The 25,084-nt window shown below is 36.3% G+C and overlaps 2 protein-coding genes across 8 annotated transcripts in view; one reads left to right on the forward strand and one right to left on the reverse strand.

Annotated features, from left to right (window-relative positions):
- LOC136027569 (uncharacterized) overlaps nucleotides 1-19,038 on the forward strand; it is a gene marked incomplete at its 3' end in the record, with an annotated part of 143,508 nt that extends 124,470 nt beyond the window's left edge. The window contains 2 exon segments of the mRNA XM_065704947.1: nucleotides 7,555-7,792; nucleotides 18,803-19,038. Of these exon segments, the coding sequence (XP_065561019.1) occupies nucleotides 7,555-7,792; nucleotides 18,803-19,038 (474 nt within the window).
- LOC136027568 (microtubule-associated protein futsch-like) overlaps nucleotides 1-25,084 on the reverse strand; it is a 682,876-nt gene that overhangs the window by 505,810 nt on the left and 151,982 nt on the right. The gene's annotated exons all lie outside the window — the stretch shown is intronic.

Here is a 25,084-nt window from a genome sequence, read left to right on the forward strand (position 1 = left end):
CCCCTCCTTAGCACCTCTCTTTTTACGCTAACTTTTCTAGGTACTTTTAAAAAAGCTTCTGATTCTAATTAATTAATCAATCCATCAATCAATTTATTAATACTAAAAAAAAACAATTACAAAACGTGAAGTAAATACGAAGCCCAAAAAGCTTAGCTTGTAATGGGCCAATAAAACAAAAATAAAACACTTATAAATCAAATACAATAAAAAAAGTTAAACAAGACAAGGACATTTATCATATAGGAGATATAGATGGAAAATTAAACATATAACTGAAAAAGAATTGAAATGAAGAAAAGAGATAAAAAATCAGGATGGAATCCAAAAACACTTAGAATCTGAAAAATATATTAAATAAAGAGAAGAGAGACATATAAATTAGGGTAAAGTAATAATAATAATCTTAATAAAAACAAAAACAAAAAACAACAACATTAAACTGGAAATACCAGACGAGAAACTGTCTTTACAGAGAGAAATAGAGGTGCGTCAGGAGGGATGGAGTTCCACAGTAAAACTGATTGATAAACAGGGGACCTCTGAGCTGCTGTTGATGATCGTTTGAGTAAAATAATTCTGCGAGAAGAACTTCATAAGGAAGAAGAGTACCTACCGTAAGAAAATTGCTGCAGAGACGGTGGAACTGTACCTAGAAAAGCAGTGTGCGCTAAATAAAGATCACTTTTACCTACAATACGATCCAGCGGAGCTATTCCAGTATCAAACAGTTCGTAGTAATGAACTGTAGTAAGGAGCGATCCGGCTCAATAGTAACCAAAACTCTAAAAAATTGAATTTTGATATCAAGGGCTACATCAAAAGAATTGCATTTTAATGTTGATTTTAAATATATAAGTTTCATCAAGTTTAATCTTACCCATTAAAAGTTACGAGCCTGAGAAAATTTGCCTTATTTAGGAAAATAGGGGGAAACACCCCCTAAAAGTCAAAGGATCTTAACGAAAATGACACCATCAGATTCAGCGTATCAGAGAACCCTACAGTAGAAGTTTCCAGCTCCTATCTACAAAAATATGGAATTTTATATTTTTTTGCCAGAAGACAAATCACGGGTGCGTGTTTATTTGTTTGTTTTTTTTTTCCAGGGGTCATCGTATCGACCAAGTGGTCCTAGAATGTCGCAAGAGGGCTCATTCTAACGGAAATGAAAAGTTCTAGTGCCCTTTTTAAGTGACCAAAAAATTGGAGGGCATCTAGGCCCCCTCCCACGCTCATTTTTTCCCCAAAGTCAACAAATCAAAATTTTGAGATAGCCATTTTGTTCAGCATAGTCGAAAACCATAATAACTATGTCTTTGGGGATGACTTACTCCCCCACAGTCCCTGGGGGAGGGGCTGCAAGTTACAAACTTCGACCAGTGTTTACATATAATAATGGTTATTGGGAAGTGTACAGACGTTTTCAGGGGGATTTTTTCAGTTTTGGGGGTAGGGTTGAGGGGAGAGGGCTATGTAGGAGGATCTCTCCTTGGAGAAATATGTCATGGGAAGAAAAATTCAGTGAAAAGGGCGCAGGGCGCAGGACGAATCTGGTCACGTTAGAAAAAAACGTCAAATTCAGAGCTTAATATACAATGCTGGGTATTCAGAGCCTCTCTATTATGGAGTATAATTTGAAAATAACACAACTATACGAGCGATAAAACATATATACCACAACCATAACTCAACTAACGAAAGAACTGCTAAGAGATAACACAACTATAAAGCGACAACAGGTGAAAACTAACGGGAAAATAAACGAACTAAGAGGTGGAAGGGGCCCAGAGAAAAAATATAATCCTTTTCCAATTTTGAGCCTAACTTCCGCAAAGGAGTAATAATGTCTGAAGCCCCGAAATACCGAATTATTTTCTTTTCAAACAGTTCGTGGTAACAAACTGTAGTAAGGAGCGAACCGGCTCAATAGAAACCAAAATTTAAAAAAATGGAATTTTGATACCAATAGCTACATCAAAAGAATCGGATTTTAATGCTGATTTTAAATATATAAGTTTCATCAAGTTTCGTCTTACGCATCAAAAGTTACGAGCCTGAGAAAATTTGCGTTATTTTAGAAAATAGGGGGAAACTCCCCCTAAAACTCATAGAATCTTAACGAATCAGATTCAGCGTATCAGAAAACCCTACTGTAGAAGTTTCAAGCTCCTATCTACAAAAATGTAGAATTTTGTATTTTTGCCAGATGGCAGATCACGGATGCGTGTTTATTTGTTTGTTGTTTTTTTTTCCAGGGGTGATCGTATCGACCCAGTTGTCCTAAAATATTGCGAGAGGGCTCATTCTAACGGAAATGAAAAGTTCTAGTGCCCTTTTTTAGTGACCAAAAAAATTGGAGGGCACCTAGGCCCCCTCCCACGCTAATTATTTTCCCAAAGTCAACTGATCAAAATTCTGAGATAGCCATTTTATTCAGCGTAGTCGAAAAACCTTATAACTATGTCTTTGGAGACGACTTACTCCTCCAGAGTCCCCATGGGAGGGGCTACAAGTTACAAACTTTGACCAGTGCTTACATATAGTAATGGTTATTGGGAAGTGTACAGGCGTTTTCGGGAGGATATTTGGTTGGAGGGGGGGTTTAGAAGAGGGGGATATACTGGGGGAACTTTCCTTCGAGGAATTTGTCATGGGGGAAGAAAATTTCCATGAAGGGAGCGCAGGATTTACTAGCATTATTTAAAAAAAAAACAATGAAAAAATAAATATGAAAAAGTTTTTCAGCTGGAAGTAAGGAGCAGCATTAAAACTTAAAACGAACAGAAATTAATACCCATATGAGGGGCTCACTTACTCCTAATACCTCGCTCTCTACGCTTAAGTATTTTTAGTAATGTCAACTATTTATTCTACGGCTTTTGTGATTCAGGGGTCATTCTTAATGAATTGGGACAAAATTTAAGATTTGGTGTAAAGAGAGAGGTACTGACGAGGGGGCGAACCCTCTCATATGTGTAATAAAAACATGAGAATAGAAAATTCTTTACGTAAGCTAATTTATAAGTTACGTATATCTTTTACTAATAAAAAGATTCGTAAAAAATTAAAAGTTCTAGTTGCCTTTTTAATTAACCAAAAAATTGGAGGGCAACTAGGCTTCCTCCCCGCTCTTTTTTCTCAAAATCATTCGATCAAAATTATGAGAAAGCCATTTAGCCAAAAAAAAAAAAAAAAAAAAAAAAAAAAAAAAACGCAAATTCCTCTGCGGAGAACCAAAATCAAAACGTATTGATTCAAAAACGTTCAGAAATTAAATAAAAAAAACAAGTTTTTTCAACTGAAAGTAAGGAGCGACATTAAAACTTAAAACAAACAGAAATTACTTCGTATATGAAAGGGGCTGCTTCCTCATCAACGCTCCGCTCTTTACTCTAAAGTTTTATACTGTTTAAAAAGAAGAGTTGAGAGAAAGAGTCAAACTTTAGCGTAAAGAGCGCGGCGTTGATGTGGAAGCAGCCCCTTTCATATACGAAGTAATTTCTGTTCGTTTTAAGTTTTAATGTCGCTCCTTACTTTCAGTTGAAAAAACTTGTTTTTTTTATTTAATCATTATAAAGACCAGAGGAAGGGTAAAGCTGAGGGAAAAGAAAAGTAGCCTTCACTGCCCTATTTTGGGCTCTTTGAAGTGAGTAGAGGAGGGGTTTATTAGTATTACCCCAGACAGGGCAACAATAAGAAAAATGAGGATAAATAAAAGCGTAATAAAGAGAAACCATAGCATCAGGAGGAATAAATGAGTTAACCCGGTGCAGTATTGAAGATTGGCGGATGATGAGGGAATAGGTGTGAGTTATATGCGGTTTAAAAAAAGAAAACAGTCAAGATACACACCAACAAATTTCACCATAGTAGCTTGTGGTATAATATCATTCCCATAATTCAAGGTGATTAATCAAAACATACTGAGATCTTCCTGACAGATAAGACCTGAACCATTCTAGTGGGACTCCATGCACTCCAAATAAAAATAGTATAGACAGATGAACATTGTGGTCAACCATATCAAGGGCCTTTGAAAAGTCAAGAAATAGACCCAAAACACACAAGCCCTTGTCCAGATTAACACGCACAAACTCTGTTGCATCTGAAAGTGCATACAAGGTAGAGAAAGAAGGACGAAAACCATACTGATGGTTAGTTATGAGAGAATTTCCAGCAGTCGTATTAGTACTAAATACAAATGAAGAGAGTCTACGATACACTACCTTTTCAACAACCTTAGACATGACGGGAAGAAGAGAAATTGGTCTGTAGTTTAAAATTAGAGATGAGTCACCTTTTTTATGCAAAGGTACAACAGTAGCAACTAAAACACTAATTATTTGGAAATAAATTATTATTTCCTCAATAAATGAGGAAAAACACCAGAAGAAAGAGAGAGGTTAGTTATGTGTGAGATTGGGTTAGAAACAAACCGACTAATTGTTTAAGGACATGATTGCTCAAACCAAAACTATCAACTGAACGACTGCTTGGAAGTTGAGAAATAATACTGGAAATCGCAGTGGCACTACATGGGGAGAGGAACAAAGACTTTTTTGCCGAGGGAAAACCCCTTACTCAACTCTGGGGTGGAATGAGAACTGAAGGAAGTATCGTGAAATACGAATTGGAGGCACTCACTAAGGATTTTTTGTCCACAATGGATCCATCAGCTTTCCTATAAAGGCATGGAGAAGATTGTTTGAGTTTCTTGCAGGAAAGAGCTTCATTAACTACAATCCAAATCTTGGGCAAATTCCCCTGACACTCATTAATTCGACGCGAAAAATACAGCTTTTGCTGCACGAACTGAAGAAGTGAGCACATTTTTGTAATGTTTTTCTTCAAAAGATCGTCCTGTATATTACTTTTACATGCATCCTTGAACAAAGACGCCTTCATACGTGTTGCTTTGATCAGACCTTTAGACATCCATGGGTATTTGGGTGTAAAAATCCTTGGCCTCTTTCTAAGCGGGAAATGCTTATCCAACGGAGTTCCCATACGACACAAAAATAATCTATTTGTACAATCAACATCATTAGCTTCAAGAACACTATGCCAATCATTGCTCCGAAAACTGTGTATTAAGTCAGAAATTGCTTATCTGTAAAAGCTCTAAAAGAAGAATCACCTTTCTTATCCACAGTAATATCTGTTTTAGGCACAAATAGTGATAGATAAATAGGGAAGTGATCAGAAAGATCAGTGAAAACAAGACCAGAAGTGAACTTCAAATTAGGAGAATGAGAAATGGAAATTTTATTTATTAAAGTGGCAGAATTTCTTGTAGGGTCAACACGAGAAGGAAAAAAAACTGAAAGAAGTAGCACAGAAGAAGAAAATACATAAAAAAGATGGTCACATTCATCACTTAATCGAACATTTAACGTATTACAATTATAGCATCCCAAAACACAAATCCGTCTTTTAGAGAAAGTCCCCACACCAGAAAGCTGATCAAGCACATCACAGAAAAGATGTGTTGGAAAAGGAGGGCCTTATAAAACAAACAAACAGTATCACGTGCAAACTGGCTTTTCAGATCAATGACAAGAGAACAAACTGTCCTACTATTAGACACCACTGATGTAAACAGGGATTTAAGGTCAGATTAAACGGCGCATATGCTTCAGAAGCCGTTCTCAGAAATTTCAAACAAAAGATTGAACTTTAGCTTAAAGAGTGGAGTATTGAGAAGGGGGCATCTCCCCTCGTATACGGAATAAATTATGTTAGTTTTAAGTATTAATGTTGCTCCTTATTTTCGTACAAAAAAAACTTCTTAATTAAGGATATCGTAATACCGTGAGTCGAGTAATGGCGTGACCGATAAAGGACAATATGGTATATGGGAATACTTATATTAATAGTAAAAGCAAAGATTACCATGTAATGCTGTTCAGAATCAACTTAAAGTTGAAATTTGTGAAGGGTAGTAGGAATGATAGGGTAGTAAGAAGGGTAATTAGGTAAGGTTTAGGAAGAGTAGTTGCTGAAAATAGGAAGGGTTGCCGCTTTCCAGGTAGTAAACGTTGATAGACTCAAGGATAGGAATGGGAGATGTCGTTCCAAATACAGTTGAATTTGAAATTGGAGATTTAAGAGTTTAATAATGGAGAGAGGAGAGACGGAAGGGTTTTAGGAAAATGATTTACAAGGCAGTAGAAGATTTCTTTGGGAAAACGTTACAAAAGTGAAGGAAACGTCATCGAAAAGAAACTTCGTTAGAAGAAAGAATGATTTTGTACAGGAAGCTTTGACTTATAGACCTTTTTGACTGGGTTTTTAAGTGACACAATTCAAGAACATTTGAGATGGAGGCTGTGGACAAAAAAGCCAAGGGTCGGAGGGTTGTAGCCCCAATGAATAATAGTAATATTTTGTGGTGGTGTCTTGAAACACTGTGAGGAACTGGTTTATCTGGACATTCCTCAGTGAAAGTTAGGAACGGGGACTCAATGATAAGAAAATTGCTAAGCAAATACATAGTCAAGCCACTAGGGCTTTGCTGTTGAAAAAGTCACTAGATGCCATGTTATTGACAGTGATTTAGCGTGACTCTGATACGCATGTGCTTTGGAAGGTTGAGAAAGATCGCTAAATCTGTTTTAGGAATTTCCAAGGATAGTTTTATGCTTTTATTTGATTTATTTTGTATAAGGTAATAAGCTGTATGAAACGCATAGTCTCATAATACTTTCAAAGGCTATAACAAAAGAAGAGTTTAGATGGTTAGGTCACTTTTTACAGATGAAGGATGATGGGCTGCTAAAAATTTGTGGTTTTTAAGCATGGCCAAAGAAAAAACAGAGTGTCGAATGGGAAGGGAAGAAGTCATAAAAAGGGATTCAATAAAAACAGGAGCTTCATGAGTGGGAGTGAGAGTGAAGCTCTGAACATAATATGACGGAGTAGGAACGCGTGTAGCTGTTTTGGCGTTAAGCGGCTTGATGCTGCTATGAGTTGTCAGTAGCAGTAAGTAGTAATTGCGTTGAGAGGCCTTCTTCACAAGTAGATGTGAAGAGATGTAGAAGTGAGAGAGCCAAGGAGCAACATAATAGTTCAATTCACGTACAGGATGAATCTTCAGGTAAAAAAAGGAAGAAAATGTTCCATTAAATTCAGTCCTTATATACGGCTACTACTTACGAAGTTTGCTCTAGAGGCTTTGGGGTTATATCATCTTCAACGGCATATTTATAGGACCTTTGAATTAATCTGAACAAAATGGTTATGTCGAAACTTTGTTTGGACGTCTTAGAGATAAAAAAGGGGGGAGGGGTTGCAAAAAAGGATACGACCGATGGGTGCCTTAGTGCTACCTCTGATCGAGAAGTTTAAATATTGTATTGTTCTCTCCCCCTCCCCTCTCTCTATTCCTGTTATCTACCTCTTTCCTCTCTGTTTCTAATCTTTCTCGCTCCCTCCATCTCTCAGTTCCTAACTATGCTATTCTCCGCGTTATAGATGAATAATTTTTTTTCCAAAACTTCAATAAACGGAAATACTTTGATTCGTTGGCTATATATATTTTTTTTTTTTCAGGCACCTGCCCATCGAAGTTCAGTCTATGTGAAAGGAATTGAGACACAAGGAGAGTCTTACCCTGCCGCTCAATTGCACAATACACCTCGTCCGATACCCCTCGTCCGGATAAGCCCTTGTTCGATACCCCTCGTCCGAATAACCCCTTGGTTGACGACTCCTGACCAAGAGGAAAGCCAGGGAGACAAAAATTGTCGATTTGTAACTCCTAAGAGGAACATTCTGAACAAAATTTTTGGTATGGTAATTTTATTTGAATCTTTTTTTTATATGCTCGGGAAAGACCTTATATAGATGTAGGAAAGATTTTATTAGTCATATTCTTGACTCAAAGAGTACTTCGGGATTTTTTTTTCTAAACGGCTTGAGACTTATAGTTGTAAGACCTAGACTAGGGGGCCCCCAATGAAATGAAAAAAATAGCGATAATAATAATAATAAAAAGAAAATGAGGCTCAACTGAAACTGGGCAAATGGGATTTTTGATCGCCTTAAAACTTACCAGACTGGCTGGACCTCAACGAAAAAAAACGTTTTTTTTTTTTGTGTGTGTTTTTTTAAGAAGTGGTTTTCTTTAATGAGTCAGAATTTAAAAAGGCTTGCAGACTGGACCTGGAAAAGCCCCTTACTCTAGCGAATAAAACGCACAACTGTGGGACAAACTTGGTTGTATCAAAACTGACGCAAAATCAAAAATCAAAAAATCAAAAAAAAAAATCAAAATCAAAAATCAAATATTTTTTTTTTTTTTTTTTTTTTTTTTGGCTCACAGGAAAATTAAGCTGGAGCAACTGTTCCTAATAAAATAAAAAACAAAAATGTATCGAAATGCAGCGTCTAAAGTAGGTAAAAATTTCTTGGTCTCTGGTTGGCTCTTAATTTTATGGGCCGTGTAGACTGGGATTTCGAGCTTAAGGGGATAAAATATTTTGTCAACTATTGAGTTGTTTACAAGATCCTGCTCAATATCTTTACCTAGCGCGACACTGATAGTAAATTTGTAATAAAATTTGAGACAAATAGAAAGCTTCTCTTTCTTAATATCCTAAACTTAAGAAGAGAGAACAAATTTGACATCAATACCTACAGAAAACCCACGCAAAATCATTGTTAAGGAATCAGTGATAACCCCTTTGGCTTTCAGCTATGGTGGTTTTTCTTATCAAAACTGGAACTTCTTTGGCTGAGAGAGCAAATGCGATTTTTCCTTCAAAGGATAACTGAGGGCTGAACTAGACCACAGAGGGTGTTATATTTATAAATTGCTACCCTATCCCTGAGATCGAATAATCAATCTTAAGAAGGCTTAATAATATAAGCAAAAGATGCAGCCAAGCATATCCCTGCAGGCTAGAACTATAATCTTCTCTTTTTTTTGACAAAAGTAAAGGTAGAATCAAAGGATAACTAGATGCCCATGAATTTCCATGCAATTGTAAGGATCTTAAATAGTCCGTACCATTAAACTCCTAAATCAGAATTTCTATGAACATACTATGTCAATTGACGCCAGTTTAAAGAAAAGCAAGCTTAAAACCCTGACTATTTTTCTACCCTGCTCCGCTACTTCTTTAACACTCCTTCACACATCTGCTTTGACAAAACAAGACTACTGCTGGTGTGCGTTTCCTAAAGGGTCGGAAACACATAACTTTTTTTGGCACCGGTTTCAACAGTTTAGTGGGGAAACTATAGTGGTACAAAAATAGTGCCAGTTGCACGATATTTCAAAAACTTAACATGATGTACACCAATAGTCAACTGTGGTTTATCAATAGTTGCATGATTGACCTCAATTTATTGATTTTGATTTAACTGCAGAAAAGAAGGAAGCGATTGAGGGTTGAAACATCTCGGGAAGAACCTTTTTTTATGATCGTGATGAAATTCGGTGCCGTTTTTATAAATCGGCACCAAAAACTAGTAAATTTTTGAAGCTCAAATTGTTGCTGTATTCTTTGCAATCTAAAAAGCTTCGTGTGTCTGGCCCTGAAGATAATAAACAAAAATTAGAGGATCATTAGCGACAGCGAAAAAGTATCATTGCTTTAACAGAGACGATAGTGAGGTTGAAACAAGCGAAATATAGTACTCTGTGATCTATTGGTTGAAGAAAAACTTCCAGTAACAGATCCTGCCACAACAAGGTCACAACAACAAGCAGTTATTGTTTCTGAAACTTCTGTTATGTCCAATTGATGAAGCCTACGTAAGATTTAACTTTAATGGTGATTGTATTTTGGTTCAATCTCGTGTGCCGAGTTGGTGCGAAGTTAAGAAACTTCATAATGACGTGGCAAAGGTCCTTTTGAAAATACTGCTTGAAATCCATATCGTATAGACCGAATTATATAGCTCAGGTGAGCTGAAACACTAGTTCATGAAGTTGACGATGGCATGCTAAGATAAGATAATATTTATTTTCAAAAGGCTATTACAAGCTCTAATAGAGCCGAATTCGCTTCATGCCAAAAAAGAGAAAGGGAAAAAGAAACAAATTACACAGCACGACAAGAAGGTAAGATAAGAGATAAGATAATATTTATTTTCAAAAGGCTATTACAAGCTCTAATAGAGCCGAATTCGCTTCATATAGTCAAAACAGAAAGCAAAACAAAGAAACAAATATCACAGCAAGATCAGATAATAAGGTGAGATAAGAGATAAAATAATATTTATTTTCAAAAAGCTATCACAAGCTCTAATAGAGCCGAATTCGCCTCACGTGTCCAAAAAGAGAAAGCCAGACAAAAAAACAAAAACAAACAAATAACACAACAAGATAAGATAAGAAGGTAAGATACGAGATACGATAATATGTATTCTCAAAAGGCTATCACAAACTCTAATAGAGCTGAATTCGCTGCATGTGTCCAAAAAGAAAAAAAGTAAAACAAAGAAATAAATAATACAGCAAGACAAAAGTAAAAGAAAGACCAATCAAGCGTAAAGAAAATGGTCAATGAAAATTTAATGCAAAAAAGAAAAAAAAAATGCTAAGTCCGAGAACAAAATGGACTTCATGCAATTAATGGCAAAAACAGAAAGGATTAATGGCAAAAACAGAAAAACGATATCACATGCTAAAAGAAAAAAATAGCCGAATTCTTATTCTAAGTCAAATACTGTAAAATCAAAAATCATTTAAAATCGTGTCAAATGAAAGTTAGAATCGTAGTCAAAATGAAATGTTTACAGTTAAAGAAAGGATTGTGCCGAGTACATGGTTAAAAAGGAAATAGAGCATAAATAAACATCACAAATCGGCAAAATAAAAGTTATCAAAGATAAAAAAAAAAAGACAGAAAAAGTCAGCATGATTATTGCAACCAAACACAATTAACTAAAATAAGAGACGGGGATTTTATTGTGGCTCAGAGTACAGATCATGAATTATTAAGGCGCTCCAGAATAAAGGGGATACAACTTTTCGGGGATGCTCTCTTTGTAGATGATCTTGAGCAAACGTTTTTGAACTGACTCAATTTTGTCGCTAAGTTCACTTGAAATTTACGAATGTCAGACCGGACATTCATATTCCAATAGTGGCCTGACGAATGATAAATAAACACGGAGGTAATGCATCTTAGGGAAATTAGATTTGTTTTAAAATTTTGACATGGATAGTGAAACATTTGCTTATTTAATAATCTGAAATTGTGACTCCATGGTGTTTAACATATTTCATTAGCATTTTGGGTGGGATTGGGTCTTGGAAAACGGGGTGAATTTCAAGAAATTTATCGTCATTATATTTGATTCAGCTGAATTTACTTTCACATTTAGATTCTTAGCTTCATCCGAAGTACTGGTTAGGATTTAGTGGGTGTCACTTAATATCCCTGTGACATACTTCAAGGATTGACAAGTCATCCAGGATCTTCTACCTTTGGAGGAACTCCTTAACAATATCGTTAATCATAACTAGAAATAAACTAGAAATAAGAGTTGTCCTAATAAGGTTCCTTGAGGAATTCCAGAGAAATAGGGAGGGGGCTAGGGGAAACATTTTTGTATTTTACAACTTGAGATGTATTTGAAAGAAACGATATAACGATATTAACTAAGAGAGGATCAAGGTTAAAGTTAACCAGTAGCGAACAAATTAGGGTGGTGTGGTCAACCACGTCAAAAGCTTTTTGGAAATCAACTAAAACAAGGTTTGGCCAAACATTTGGTTTATCAAGGTTACTTGCGATGGTATGTATTAAGTGCACAAGGTAATATGTGATCGAAGTTTTCCTTAAATTGCAAAACTGGCGGACGTCAATACGTGGACGAATTCGGACTTTAAGCGAGTCGCAGAGAAAACCTTCATAAAGTTTGGAAAAAACTTCATAAAGTTTGGGAAAACTTCATAAAGTTTGGAAAAAACTGAAGTGAGCGTAATGGGGCGTACGTTGTATGAAGTCAGATTGGTAGATTATATTGGGACAGGTGATATAAAACCTTGTTTCCATCAACTTGGGAATTTACCACATTTTGTGATGTGATTGAAAATATTTTACGAAGGCTCTGGAATTTTGGCAAAAAAGGCTTTAAGTCCATCGGGACGTCTATTGGGCACATGCTTTTTTTTAAGCTAAACGATGGTCTCGATGCTAGCTTTCAGTTGTTTTTTTTCATGAAAGAACGTGTTTTTAATGAATTGAACTTGTTTTTGCTATCAGTCTAGTGATCTTAAAAAAAAATATGTTGAGATATAACTGAGAGCTACCAAAAGCTTCCATTGCGGGTAGTAACTCTGAGGTCAACTGCTATTACTTACTTAGACTTAGGTCCTCCCACGCCTGAGGGCGCATAAGGCAGCAACAGTGGTTCGCCACGACGACCTGTCCTGAGCCTTCGACCAAAGCTCCTCCATCGAAGACCTCCCCAGCTTCGCCTCCTTCTCTAACATCCTGCCAACTGTCATTTTGGGTCTCCCTGACTTGCGGAGGCTGGGGGTATCCAACACCATATGTCATGAGGTAGCCTTCCATCACCCATTCGCACCATGTGCCCCCAATACATCTATCGTCGCTTTCTAATGGTATCAAGGATGGGGGTATGATTTGTTATGGTATAAATCTCATCATTTCTTATTCTCTCAGTCCTATGTATATTCAAAATATATCTTAGGCAGTTATTATCGAATGCCCATAGTCGTTTTCCTAGTTGCGCAGTGATACTCCAAGTTTCACAACCATATGTAAGGACGGAGAGGACATTGCTATTATAAATTCTGAGTTTTAGCTTCTGGGAATATTTGCTATTTCTCCAAACATTTCTGAGACAATTGAAGGCAGAGCCAGCCAATGCTATTCGGCACAAAATTTCTCTTTCAGTATTGGCATCTTGCGTAAGAATGCTGCCTAGATATTTGAACTCTCTCACTACTTCAATTTCCTCATTGTTGACCAAAAGTCCCTCAGCTAAGTCAGGAATGACTGCATTTGACATTGATTTAGTCTTGTTAGCGTTTATGGAGAGTCCAACAGCATTTGCCACACGCTCAAGTTCATTTATATTGTGTTGTATATCTTCTGATTCGTGAGCGAAGAGTGCAATATCGTCCGCAAAAACACCATCATGGAGTGTTCTTAGTGGATTTAATTGTAGACCCCCACTGAAGCTACATCCACGAAGCACAAAATCTATGACTATGGCAAATAACAGTGGCGATAGAATGCAGCCCTGCCTTACACCCGACTGAACGGTAAACCAGTCCGTTAGGCCACCCTCGGTTTGTACTGCACACTTAATATCGAGGTAAAGCGCTTTAATTATATTTACAATTTTAATCGGGATCACGTAATGTATTAAGATTTTCCACATGGTCTCGCGGTGTATCGAGTCGAAGGCCTTGAGAAAGTCAATAAATACTACGAGTAATTGAACCTGCCATTCGTTAGATTCTTCGAGCAGGATTCTCAGGCTAAATATTAGGTCACAACACGATCTGTTTTGGCGGAATCCATGTTGTTCATCTCTCAGAACTTTCTCCACTTTACTTTGAATTCTACTGAGAATAATTTGGCACAAAACCTTGCTGCCTACTGATTGTAAAGCGATGCCTCTCCAGTTGTCACATTTAGTCTTTTGTCCTTTTTTGAAGAGTTTTATAATTACTGCCTTTGACCATTCACTCGGGACTTTTTCATCTTCCCAAATACGTGACAAAAGTTCAAACATGGGCACTGCTAGGGCGCTTCTACCACATTTCAACGGTTCTGGGGGTATGCCATCGTTACCGGCTGCCTTTCCGTTTTTCAAAGTCATTAGAGCATCTTTTACTTCACTCAGCAAGAGAGGTCCGGAATATATTCCAAGATCAAACAGTGTTTCTTCAGGGATATTTAAAAAAGTCGTGGGAGGCACCTGATTTAATACCTCGGTGAAATAAAACTGCTATGGTAACTAAAATTATCGTGGGGAAAGTTTGCAATAACCCCTAAGAAGGAAAAATCACTCACCAAGCTTTTCACTTTGGGATTATGTTTCAACTTTGTTTGGTCCAGTAAAGGTGATATCCTGTATAAAACTCAGTCTGGAAGAGTAGTTAAGTTCAGTGATCAGGATGAAATTGATTTGTGTGCTGCAAATGCAAAGAATTAAAGTGATGGATTTTAGTTCACTTTGTTATAATGTGTTGAATTGTTTGTATATGAATTTATTTTATGTTCTTACATTTTTCCTCTTTCACTCTTCACTGTCTTCACATAATTCTGACTTGTGCTATATTATGCTTTGGGGCAATACCTTGAATGATATGTCCCTTCCCACTAATATTGCTCTATGTTTGTTTGTGATTCTACCACCTTCATGTAGTTTGCTTTCTGTTTTACTCTTGTCATGTCAGCATACTTATAGCTCACATAATTTTAACTGGTTACACATTATATTTTGTGCCACTCCTTTAATTAATATGTGCCTTTCCACTGATTTTTCATTAAGTTTGTTTGTGATCCTATCACCATCATGTTGCATGGCTTCTGGAACGTTCTTGTTATGTCTGCACACTTGCAGCTCATCAAGTTTTGACTGGTCCCATATTATATTTTGGGCCAATATTATGGTTAATATATGCCATCCTACTGAATTTTTTTTATTTTTGTTTTTGACTCTCTCACCTTCATGTAGGCCAATTTCTATCATATTTTTGTCATGTAAGCATAATTGCAGCTCTTATAATCTTGACTGGCTCCACATTATACTTTTGGCCAATACTTTGACAAATATATGCCATCCCACTATTATTTCCTTATTTATGTTTGTGATCATATCACCTTCATTTTGCCTTAATTCTACCATATCTTTGTTCTGTGTGTTCACATGCAGATCACATAATTTTGATTGCTCAAATCTATTTTGGTCTTATACTTTGAACATCATGTGTCTTACCATTGATATTTATTTATATTTGTTTGTGTTCCTATCACCTTCATGTATGCTATTTTCTATCACACTTTTGTCATGTCAGCACACTTACAGCTCACATAAATTTTACTGGTCCCATATTGTAAATTTAGCCTATTCTTCAAATATTATGAGCCATCCTACTAATGTCTCTTTATATTTGTTTGAGATCCTATTGCCTTTACGTAGCCTGATTTCTGTCATTGTTTGTCATGCCTTAACACTCGCAGCTCATCTTTTCCTGACTGGTGCCACATTATTTGACCCTTTTCTTTGGTTAATATTTGCCATCCCACTGATATTTCTTTTTCTTTGTTTATGATTCCATTACCTTCAAGTGTACTATGGATAGTGTGTCATTTGTGAAGGTTTTATATGTCTGAGATAAATATGGGTGATTTCTCTTTCCTTTTGAATTCTTCTATTCTTAATTCAGTTATATTTGATCAACCAAGTAGTGCTGGTAAACAAGAGGCACACACTTCTGACCCTCTCCTTGAATCTATGGTTAGTTCTAGCTGTAATTATCACACCACCATTGATTATTGTGATAATATTATGCCCTCACTCTCTTCTAACAGTTGCTTTAATGTTTTTTGTTTGAATGTGCGTGGGATAAGAGACAAGTGGGACACTCTTCAATCGTATCTGTGGTCTGATAATTCTTGCCCTTTTGATGTCATAGGCTTGACGGAAACATGGTTATCTGACAGTGATAATTTTACAGCTTATGACATGCATGGTTATATTGCTATTCATGTCCCTAGAATGGTAACAAAGTGTTCTGGGGGTATTTCTTTGTTCATAAAATCTAGTATTGAATTTTGTAGAAGATCTGATCTTGAATCCTTGTTTACATCGGTGGTGTCTAATAGTAGGATAGTTTATTCTCTTGTTATTGATCTGAAAAGCCAGGTTGCATGTGATACTGTTTGTTTGTTTTATAAGCCCCCTCCTTTTCCAACACATCTGTTCTGTGATTTGCTTGATCAGCTTTCTGGTGTGGGGACTTTCTCTAAAAAACGGATTTGTGTTTTGGGAGACTTTAATTGTAATATGTTAAATGTTGGATCAAATGATGAATGTGACCATCTTTTTGATGTATTTTCTTCTTCTGGGCTACTTCCTTCAATTTTTTTTCCTTCACGTGTTGACCCTTCAAGAAATTCTGCCACTTTAATAGATAATATTTTCACTTCTCATTCTCCTAATTTGAAGTTCTCGTCTGGTCTTGTTTTCACTGATCTTTCTGATCACTTCCCTATTTATCTATCACTATCTGTGCCTAAAACAGAGATTACTGTGGATGAGAAAGGCGAGTCTTCTTTTAGAACTTTTACAGATAGAGAAATTTCTAATTTAATACATAGTCTTCAGAGTAATGATTGGTCTAGTGTTCTTGAAGCTAATGATGCTGATTGTGCAACTAGATTATTTTTGTCTCGTATGGGCACTCTGTTGGATAAGCATTTTCCTCTTAGAAAGAGGCCAAGGAATTTTACACCTAAATGCCCATGGATGTCTAGAGGTCTGATCAATGCAACCCATATGAAGGCGTCTTTGTTCAAGACTGCATGTAAAAGTAAGACACAGGAAGATCTTCTGAAGTATAAACATTACAAAAATGTGCTCACTTCTTCAGTTCGTTTAGCAAAAAAGCTGTATTTTTCACGTCGAATTAATGAGTGTAAAGGGAATTTGCGCAAGGTTTGGACTGTAATTAATGAAGCTCTCTCCCGTAAGAAACTCAAACAATCTTCCCCATCTCTTTATAGGAAAGCTGATGGATCTGTTGTGGATAAAAAATCCTTAGCAAGTGCCTTCAATTCGTATTTCACCACACTTCCCTCAGTTCTCATTCCACCCCCGAGTAGAGTAAATTGTTTTCCTATGACAGAGAAGTCTTTTTTCCTTTCCCCATGTAGTACTACTGAGATTTCTAGTATTATTTCTCAACTTCCAAGTAGTTGTTCAGTTGATAGTTTCGGTTTGAGTAATAATGTCCTTAAAAAAATCAGTCAGTTTGTTTCTCATCCCATCTCACACATAACTAACCTCTCTCTTTCTTCTGGTTTTTTTCCTCATTTATTTAAAGTTGCTACCATTGTACCCTTGCATAAAAAAGGTGATTCTTCTCTAATTTCAAATTACAGACCTATTTCTCTTCTTCCCGTCATCTCAAAGGTTGTTGAAAAAGTAGTGTATCGTCGACTCTCTTCATTTGTATTTAGTACTAATTCGACTGCTGGAAATCCTCTCATCACTAACCATCAGTATGGTTTTCGTCCCTCATTCTCTACCTTGCACGCACTTTCTGATGCAACTGAGTTTGTGCGTGTTAATCTGGACAAGGGCTTGTGTGTTTTGGGTCTATTTCTCGACTTTTCAAAGGCCTTTGATATGGTTGACCACAATGTTCTTCTATCTAAACTATCTTTATTTGGAGTGCATGGAGTCCCACTAGAATGGTTTAGGTCCTACCTCTCAGAGAGATCTCAGTATGTTTTGGTTAACTGTACTTCTTCCTCTACTTTGCCTGTATTGAAAGGTGTCCCACAAGGCTCTGTGCTTGGACCACTTTTATTTCTAATTTACATCAATGATCTTGTTGATGGTCTTCATCCCCATGTTCACCCTGTTCTTTTTGCTGATGACAGTAACTTTTTCATTGCTGCGGTGGACCTGCCATCTGCCACTTCTATGGCTCAAAGTCTTCTTGATAAAGTAGAGGATTGGTGCTGGTCAAATGGTATGGCTCTTAACAGCCGAAAGAGTGCCATTGTCAACTTCAGGACCCCTTACCGTATGCGAGACGTACAGGAGCCAATCACCCTGACTTTTGGGAATGATATTATACCACAAGCTACTGTGGTGAAATTTCTTGGTGTGTATCTTGACTGTTTTCTTTCTTTCAAACCGCATATAACTCACACCCGTTCCTTAATCCTCCGCCAATCTTCAATGTTGCACCGGATTAACTCATTTCTTCCTCCTGATATTATGGTTTCTCTTTATTATGCTTTTATTTATCCTTACCTTTCTTATTGCTGCTCTGTCTGGGGTAATACTAATAAATCTCTTCTCTGCTCACTTCAAAGAGCCCAAAATAGGGCAGTGAAGGCTACTTTTCTTCTCCCTCGGCTTTACCCTTCCTCTGATCTTTATAATGATACTGGAATAGCTCCGCTGGATCATATTATAGGTAAAAGTACTCTTTATTTTGCACATTCTGCTTTTCTAGGTACTCTCCCACCGCCCCTACAGCAGTTTTTCTCACGGACAGGCTCAGGTAGGTACTTTTCTTCTTTACGTAATTCTCCTCGACGATTTATTTTACCAAAACGATCTTCTACAGCAGGCCAGAGGTCTCCAGTATATCAATCAATTCTATTATGGAACTCCATACCTTCGGATGTCCCTCTTTTTCTTTCTGCAAAGGCATTATTTCGTCGGGTATTTCCAATTCAATAATTTTTCTCTCTTTATTAATCCTTTCCTAATTTGTATGTCTCTTCTCTTCTTTTAAAATCATTTTCAGCTATATGTTAAATCTCCTTCTAAATCTTCTATCTGTTAAATATCCTATCTATTCAATGTCCTTGTCTTGTTCCAGTGTTTTTTTTTTTTTTTTTTTTTTTTTTTTTTGTATGTATGTATTTTATAATAGTGTTTTATTCTTGTTCTCTGTGGTCCATTACAAGCAAAGCTTCTTGGGCCTAGTAACCACTTTACTTTTGTAATAGTTTTTTCTTTTAGTATCAATAAATTGATTGATTGATTGATTGATTGATTATGTATTTTTTACTATCAAGTTATTATAAGTTTCTTATATTTAGAATACTTCTTTTAGGTGGCAAGGCATGCGAAGTAAAGAAAAGAAAAGTTTCTGCTACTATTGAAAGACACCAGTTGCTTCAAGACAAAGCCATACCTGTTCCTTGTCCTGGTAAGGATGTTCCAAAAGCAGTAGATGTAAATGTCCGAGATACAGCACTCTCGGGGATAGGAAACACGAATGTTGAAGATGACCCCACACGTCAGGAGCTGCCCAGTCCTGCTAAGGAGGGACATGTTTGGAATACTAAGGTAAGATTCTTCGATAAACGTAATTTCTTTCATCATGAAGTTAAGCTATGCATTTACATAGAACAATATCTATTGGTATTTTGGGAGTGAGATTAATTTTAGCTCTGTTACATTAATTATGAATGCATTTATCCAAACATGGGGAACATTGATGGTAAATCTTCTCTCAGCTTAACTTCCTCCGATTCTGCCCTGTATGACTCCTGGAAAATTCAAGAAAGTACTCTGAAGATGCAGCTTTTTCTTTTCCATCCCCCTAACCTCAAAAGGTCATGAGACAGCTGTCCGCGCGTTCAGTGCCGCGCTTGTTAACGTTAGATCAAAAACGTGTTCAAATGACATTTGCAATGCTCTGTTGGCGCTGTTTAGGTGCAATAAATCCGAGTTTTGGTGCCAGTTAATTACTGTAGATAAAACTTGGATACACCTGAGACAAATATACAGTTAAAACAGCGGATTGGAAAGGGGGATCCGGCTCCAAAAAAGTAACAAAATCTGTTTTTTAGGCTGGGAAAGTGATGACGACTGTTTTTTGGAATAGTCATAGAGTTATTCTAATCGATTTTCTTCAAAAGGGGAAAACCATTACAGGAAAGTACTATGCATCTTTACTTGACAAGTTGAAGGCACGAAAACGGCCGATAAACGACCACATTTGCAGGAAAAGAAAATCCTGTTTCACCAAGACAACATCTTACACATCTCACACCTATAAACAGTGTGAGTCACAAGGAGACTATGTAGAAAAATAAAAATGAATTTTAAGATAGAAATTCTTGATATCTATGTTAGGTCGAAAATTTTGCATGATAAATTCTTAATTGTCTTGCGGGAGTAATCCTTTCGTTTTTTTGTTGTTTTTTTTTGCTGCTTTTTCCCCCCTTTGCACATAAATTCGGTTACTGTTGTTTTTTTTTAAGTGGTAACCACAAAATTAACCCGAGTTTTAAGTGTGTTAGCTGTAGTATAATTGTAAAGTATAAGTAGGAGATGTTTTCCTGATGTTATTTTATCAAGCATTTTTCTTAGACATGTTTCTGGTGTCAAGTGGGAAGCTTCATTTTATAATTAACCCAGATATTGAAACTTTTTCTGTCGAAAAATAATTTGAAAAATGTAGACATCCAAAATCTTCTCAAGGACCCGAAAGTGCTGGTCGTCTCATGTGAGCAATTTTGGTTATGTCGGCCATTTCATTTTTAATGTGTGGGACCAAGGCAGCCGACGCTTAGTTCTGACTAAATCCTACCCGGAGATCATCTTCTAGTCGAGAATAGGATAATAAAGCAGCAACGAAGAATTGTTTAAGATATTTTAAAAAAAGAGATGTCCAAGAGTGAGACAGATGTGACACTTAAAAACAAGGATATTTCTAGGTTACTAAAAAGTAACGGTGCCATTTAATACCTGTAAATGAACAAAGCACAGGGGGTGCCAAATATAAGTAGCCTGATAGACAGTCCTACTGGTTTAATAGCACATAGCTAAAATTGAGAACAGTAATAAAATAGAAACAATAAGGTAATTAAAAAAATCTAGGAAATGTTATCATATACTGTTGTTTTAACTTTAATAGTTCTTCTGTTCTTAAATAGATTGAGGGTTATATCTTTGACTTGACTTTATTCACCAAAAACGCTATAACAAATTTGCACAGATAAATGTACAGATAAATTTGTACCGATAAATATGTACAAATAAATTTGTACCGATAAATTTATACAGATAAATTTATACAGAGAGGCAATTCGTTACATCTCCCTAATAATAAATAAAATAAAATAATAAATTACACTTTATTATCTCTGATAGAGCCCAGAGGAAAAGAAAGAAAGAAAGAAAGGAGAAAGAAAGAGAAGACAAAAGAAAATATTGAATCGCGGAGATAGGGGAGGAATTTACAAAACGAATTATAAATAAATTAATAATAAATTCAATCCCTGCTACGTTAGGCAGGGAATCTCTTTAAATTTCTTTTTGCTTATACAAAGTGATGGTGATTCCCTTGCTATATCAAATAGCTTATAATTGTTGGCAATCCGGGGGTTGTTGATATCTCAGAGATAAGTCTTGATCTCTCATTTTTAACAAACGGGTAAATGATTTCATTCCTAGCTCTTGACAAATGCTCTGCTTATTTTCAATCAAAAGTTCCATGCTATGGAAAAAAAAGATTTCTGCGTAAGATGTTAAAAACCATATGCTAAAATCAAGGTAAAAAATCTGTTGCAAATCAAGATTACCAAACAGTTCGTGGTAACGAACTGTAGTAAGGAGCGATCCGGCTCAATAGTAACCAAAACTCTAAAAAATTGAATTTTGATATCAATAGCTACATCAAAGAATCGCATTTTAATGCTGATTTTAAATATATAAGTTTCATCAAGTTTAGTCTTACCCATCAAAAGTTACGAGCCTGAGAAAATTTGCCTTATTTAGGAAAATAGGGGGAAACACCCCCTAAAAGTCGTAGGATCTTAACGAAAATGACACCATCAGATTCAGCGTATCAGAGAACCCTACTGTAGAAGTTTCAAGCTCCTATCTACAAAAATGTGGAATTTTGTATTTTTTGCCAGAAGACAAATCACGGGTGCGTGTTTATTTGTTTGTTTTTTTTGTTTTTTTTTCAGGGGTCATCATATGGACCAAGTGGTCCTAGAATGTCGCAAGAGGGCTCATTCTAACGGAAATGAAAAGTTCTAGTGCCCTTTTTAAATGCCCAAAAAATTGGAGGGCTTCTAGGCCCCCTCCCACGCTCACTTTTTTCCCAAAGTCAACGGATCAAAATTTTGAGATAGCCATTTTGTTCAGCATAGTTGAAAACCATAATAACTATGTCTTTGGGGATGACTTACTCCCCCACAGTCCCTGGGGGAGGGGCTGCAAGTTACAAACTTCGACCAGTGTTTACATACAATAATGGTTATTGGGAAGTGTACAGACGTTTTCAGGGGTATTTTTTTGGTTTCAGGGGTAGGGTTGAGGGGAGGGGACTATGTGGGAGGATCTTTCCTTGGAGAAATATGTCATGGGGGAAGAAAAATTCAATGAAAAGGGCGCAGGACGAATCTGGTCACGTTAGAAAAAAACGTCAAATTCAGAGCTTAATATACAATGCTGGGTGTTCGGAGCCTCTCTATTACGGAGTATAATTTGAAAATAACACAACTATACGAGCGATAATATATATATACCACAACCATAACTCAACTAACGAAAGAACTGCTAAGAGATAACACAACTATAAAGCGAAAACAGGTGAAAACTAACGGGAAAATAAACGAACTAAGAGGTGGAAGGGGCCCAGAGAAAAAATATAATCCTTTTCCAATTTTGAGCCTAACTTCCGCAAAGGATTAATAATGTCAGAAGCCCCGAAATACCGAATTATTTTCTTTTTCCTATAAGACCGGGGTAAATGAAACAGAAACTTACAATAGCGGAAATATAATATACACAATTCAGCCAGATCTTGTCTTTTTTTCAGGATAGGTGAAATACCAGATAGGAAAAGTATTGAATGGTCGCAAAAACTAGTGTATAGCAATGCAAGCGCTTTTCGATAATAACGACCACGATTAGCTACTATTTTACCATAACCCGCTTTAAGTTTTCTTTAATATGCCGTACAATATTGATCCTAAAAGCTAGTAGATTCCAATAAATATGAATGCTTGACCGCCGCAAATCAGAGACACAATGGATGGAGAAGTTAGAACGCGGATTTCAAATGGGCATAGACTTTGCATTAAGGACTAGGTACTCACACTTATCAATATTCAATGACAGACCAACAGTTTTGAAATGTTTTGAAATAGATGATACGTAATTCGAGAGGCTAGATCTAGAACGGCTAGATCTAGAAGTATATCATCCGCATATGCAATACAAGAGACATTTGTCAAATTACAAAAAAAAGAAAGGGCATAATTTTGTATAACACACTGCGGATACAAATACTGAAAAGATACGGTGAAAGAACACCATCTTGACGCACTTCCAAGCGGGTTGGAATATTCCCATAACAATTAGAGTGAAACTTAACCGAATATGGGAATCAAACAGTTCGTGGTAACGAACTGTAGTAAGGAGCGACCCGGCTCAATAGTAAACGAAACTCTAAAAAACGGAATTTTGATGCTAAAAGATATATCAAAAGAATCGGATTTTTATGCTGATTTTAAATATATACGTTTCATCAAATTTAGTCTTTGTCATCAAAAGTTACGAGCCTGAGAAAATTTGCCTTATTTTGGAAAATAGGGGGTAACACCCCCTAAAAGTCATAGAATCTTAACGAAAATCGCACCATCGCATTCAGCGTATCAGAGAACCCTTTAGAAAAAATTTCAAGGTCCAATCTACAAAAATGTGGAATTTTGTATTTTTTGCCAGAAGACAAATCACGGGTGCGTGTTTATTTGTTTTTTTTCCCAGGGGTCATCGTATCGACCAAGTGGTCCTAGAGTAATGCAAGAGGGCTCATTCTAACGGAAATAAAAAGTTCTAGTGCCCTTTTTAAGTGACCAAAAAAATTGGAGGGCACCTAGGCCCCCTCCCACGCTCATTTTTTTCCCAAAGTCAACGGATCAAAATTTTGAGATAGCCATTTTGTTCCGCATAGTCGAAAACCATAATAACTGTGTCTTTGGGGATGACTTACCCCCCACAGTCCCTGGGGGAGGGGCTGCAAGTTACAAACTTTGACCAATGTTTACATACAGTAATGGTTACTGGGAAGTGTACCGACGTTATCAAGGGGATTTTTTTGGTTTGGGTGTGGGGTTCAGGGGAGGGGGCTATATGGGAGGATCTTTCCTTGGAGGAATATTTCATGGGGGAAGAGAAATTCAATGAAAAGGGCGCAGGACTTTCTAGCATTACTATAAAAAAAAACAATGAAAATATAAACATGAAAAAGTTTTTTCAATTGAAAGTAAGGAGAAGCATTAAAACTTAAAACAAACAGAGATTATTACGCATATGAGGGGTTCTAAAAATTCTTTAGCATAAAGAGCGAGGTATTTAGGAGGAGATAAATACTTCACTCTTTATGCTAAAAAAATTTTAAGTAATTTCAACTATTTATTCTACGGCCTTTCTGATTCAGGGGTCATTCTTAAAGAATTGGGACAAAACAAGATTTAGTGTGAAGAGCAAGGTATTAACGAGGGGACCAACCCTCTCATATATATAATCAAAAATATAAGAATATAAAAGTTTTTTACGTAAGTTAATTCTTAAGTTACGTATTTTGTTTACTAATAAAAACGTTCGTTAAAAGTTAAAAGATCTAGTTGCCTTTTTAAGTAACCGAAAAATTGGAGGGCAACTAGGCCTCCTTCCCCACCCCTTATTTCTCAAAATCGTCTGATCAAAACTAAGAGAAAGCCATTTAGCCAAAAAAAGTAATTAATATGCAAATTTCATTTTAATAATTTATGTACGGAGAGCCAAAATCAGACATGCATTAATTCAAAAACTTTCAGAAATTAAATAAAAAACAAGTTTTTTGAAATGAAAGTAAGGAGCGACATTAAAACTTAAAACGAACAGAAATTACTCCGTATATGAAAGGGGCTTTTCCTCCTCGACATTCCGCTCCTTGCGCTAAAGTTTGATTCTTTCTCGCAACTCTACTTTTTAAAACAATAAAAAACTTTAGCGTAAGGAGTGGGGTGTCGAGGAGGAAAAGCCCCTTTCATATACGGAGTAATTTCTGTTCGTTTTAAGTTTTAATGTCGCTCCTTACTTTCATTTCAAAAAAACTTGTTTTTTTATTTAATCCAGAACTAAAGAGAGGTTTTAGTTTCAGATAACTTCTGTCTTCCTAAGGTATGGTGAAAACTTGTCCAGGATTATTATTGATTTATTTTGAACAATTTGAGGCCTCGTTAATGCGAAGGGAAAGTCAACATCCAAACACTCGGGCAATATTGAAAATCCAACTAATGAAATTATAAAGTCCTGGTGTCACAATTTGAAATTTGAAAGTCATAAATTGAAATTTGCGACCACTACTTTGTAGTTTGTAATATACCCA

Source organism: Artemia franciscana, chromosome 5, assembly GCF_032884065.1.
Source record: "Artemia franciscana chromosome 5, ASM3288406v1, whole genome shotgun sequence".
NCBI classification, from domain to species: Eukaryota; Metazoa; Arthropoda; class Branchiopoda; order Anostraca; family Artemiidae; genus Artemia; species Artemia franciscana.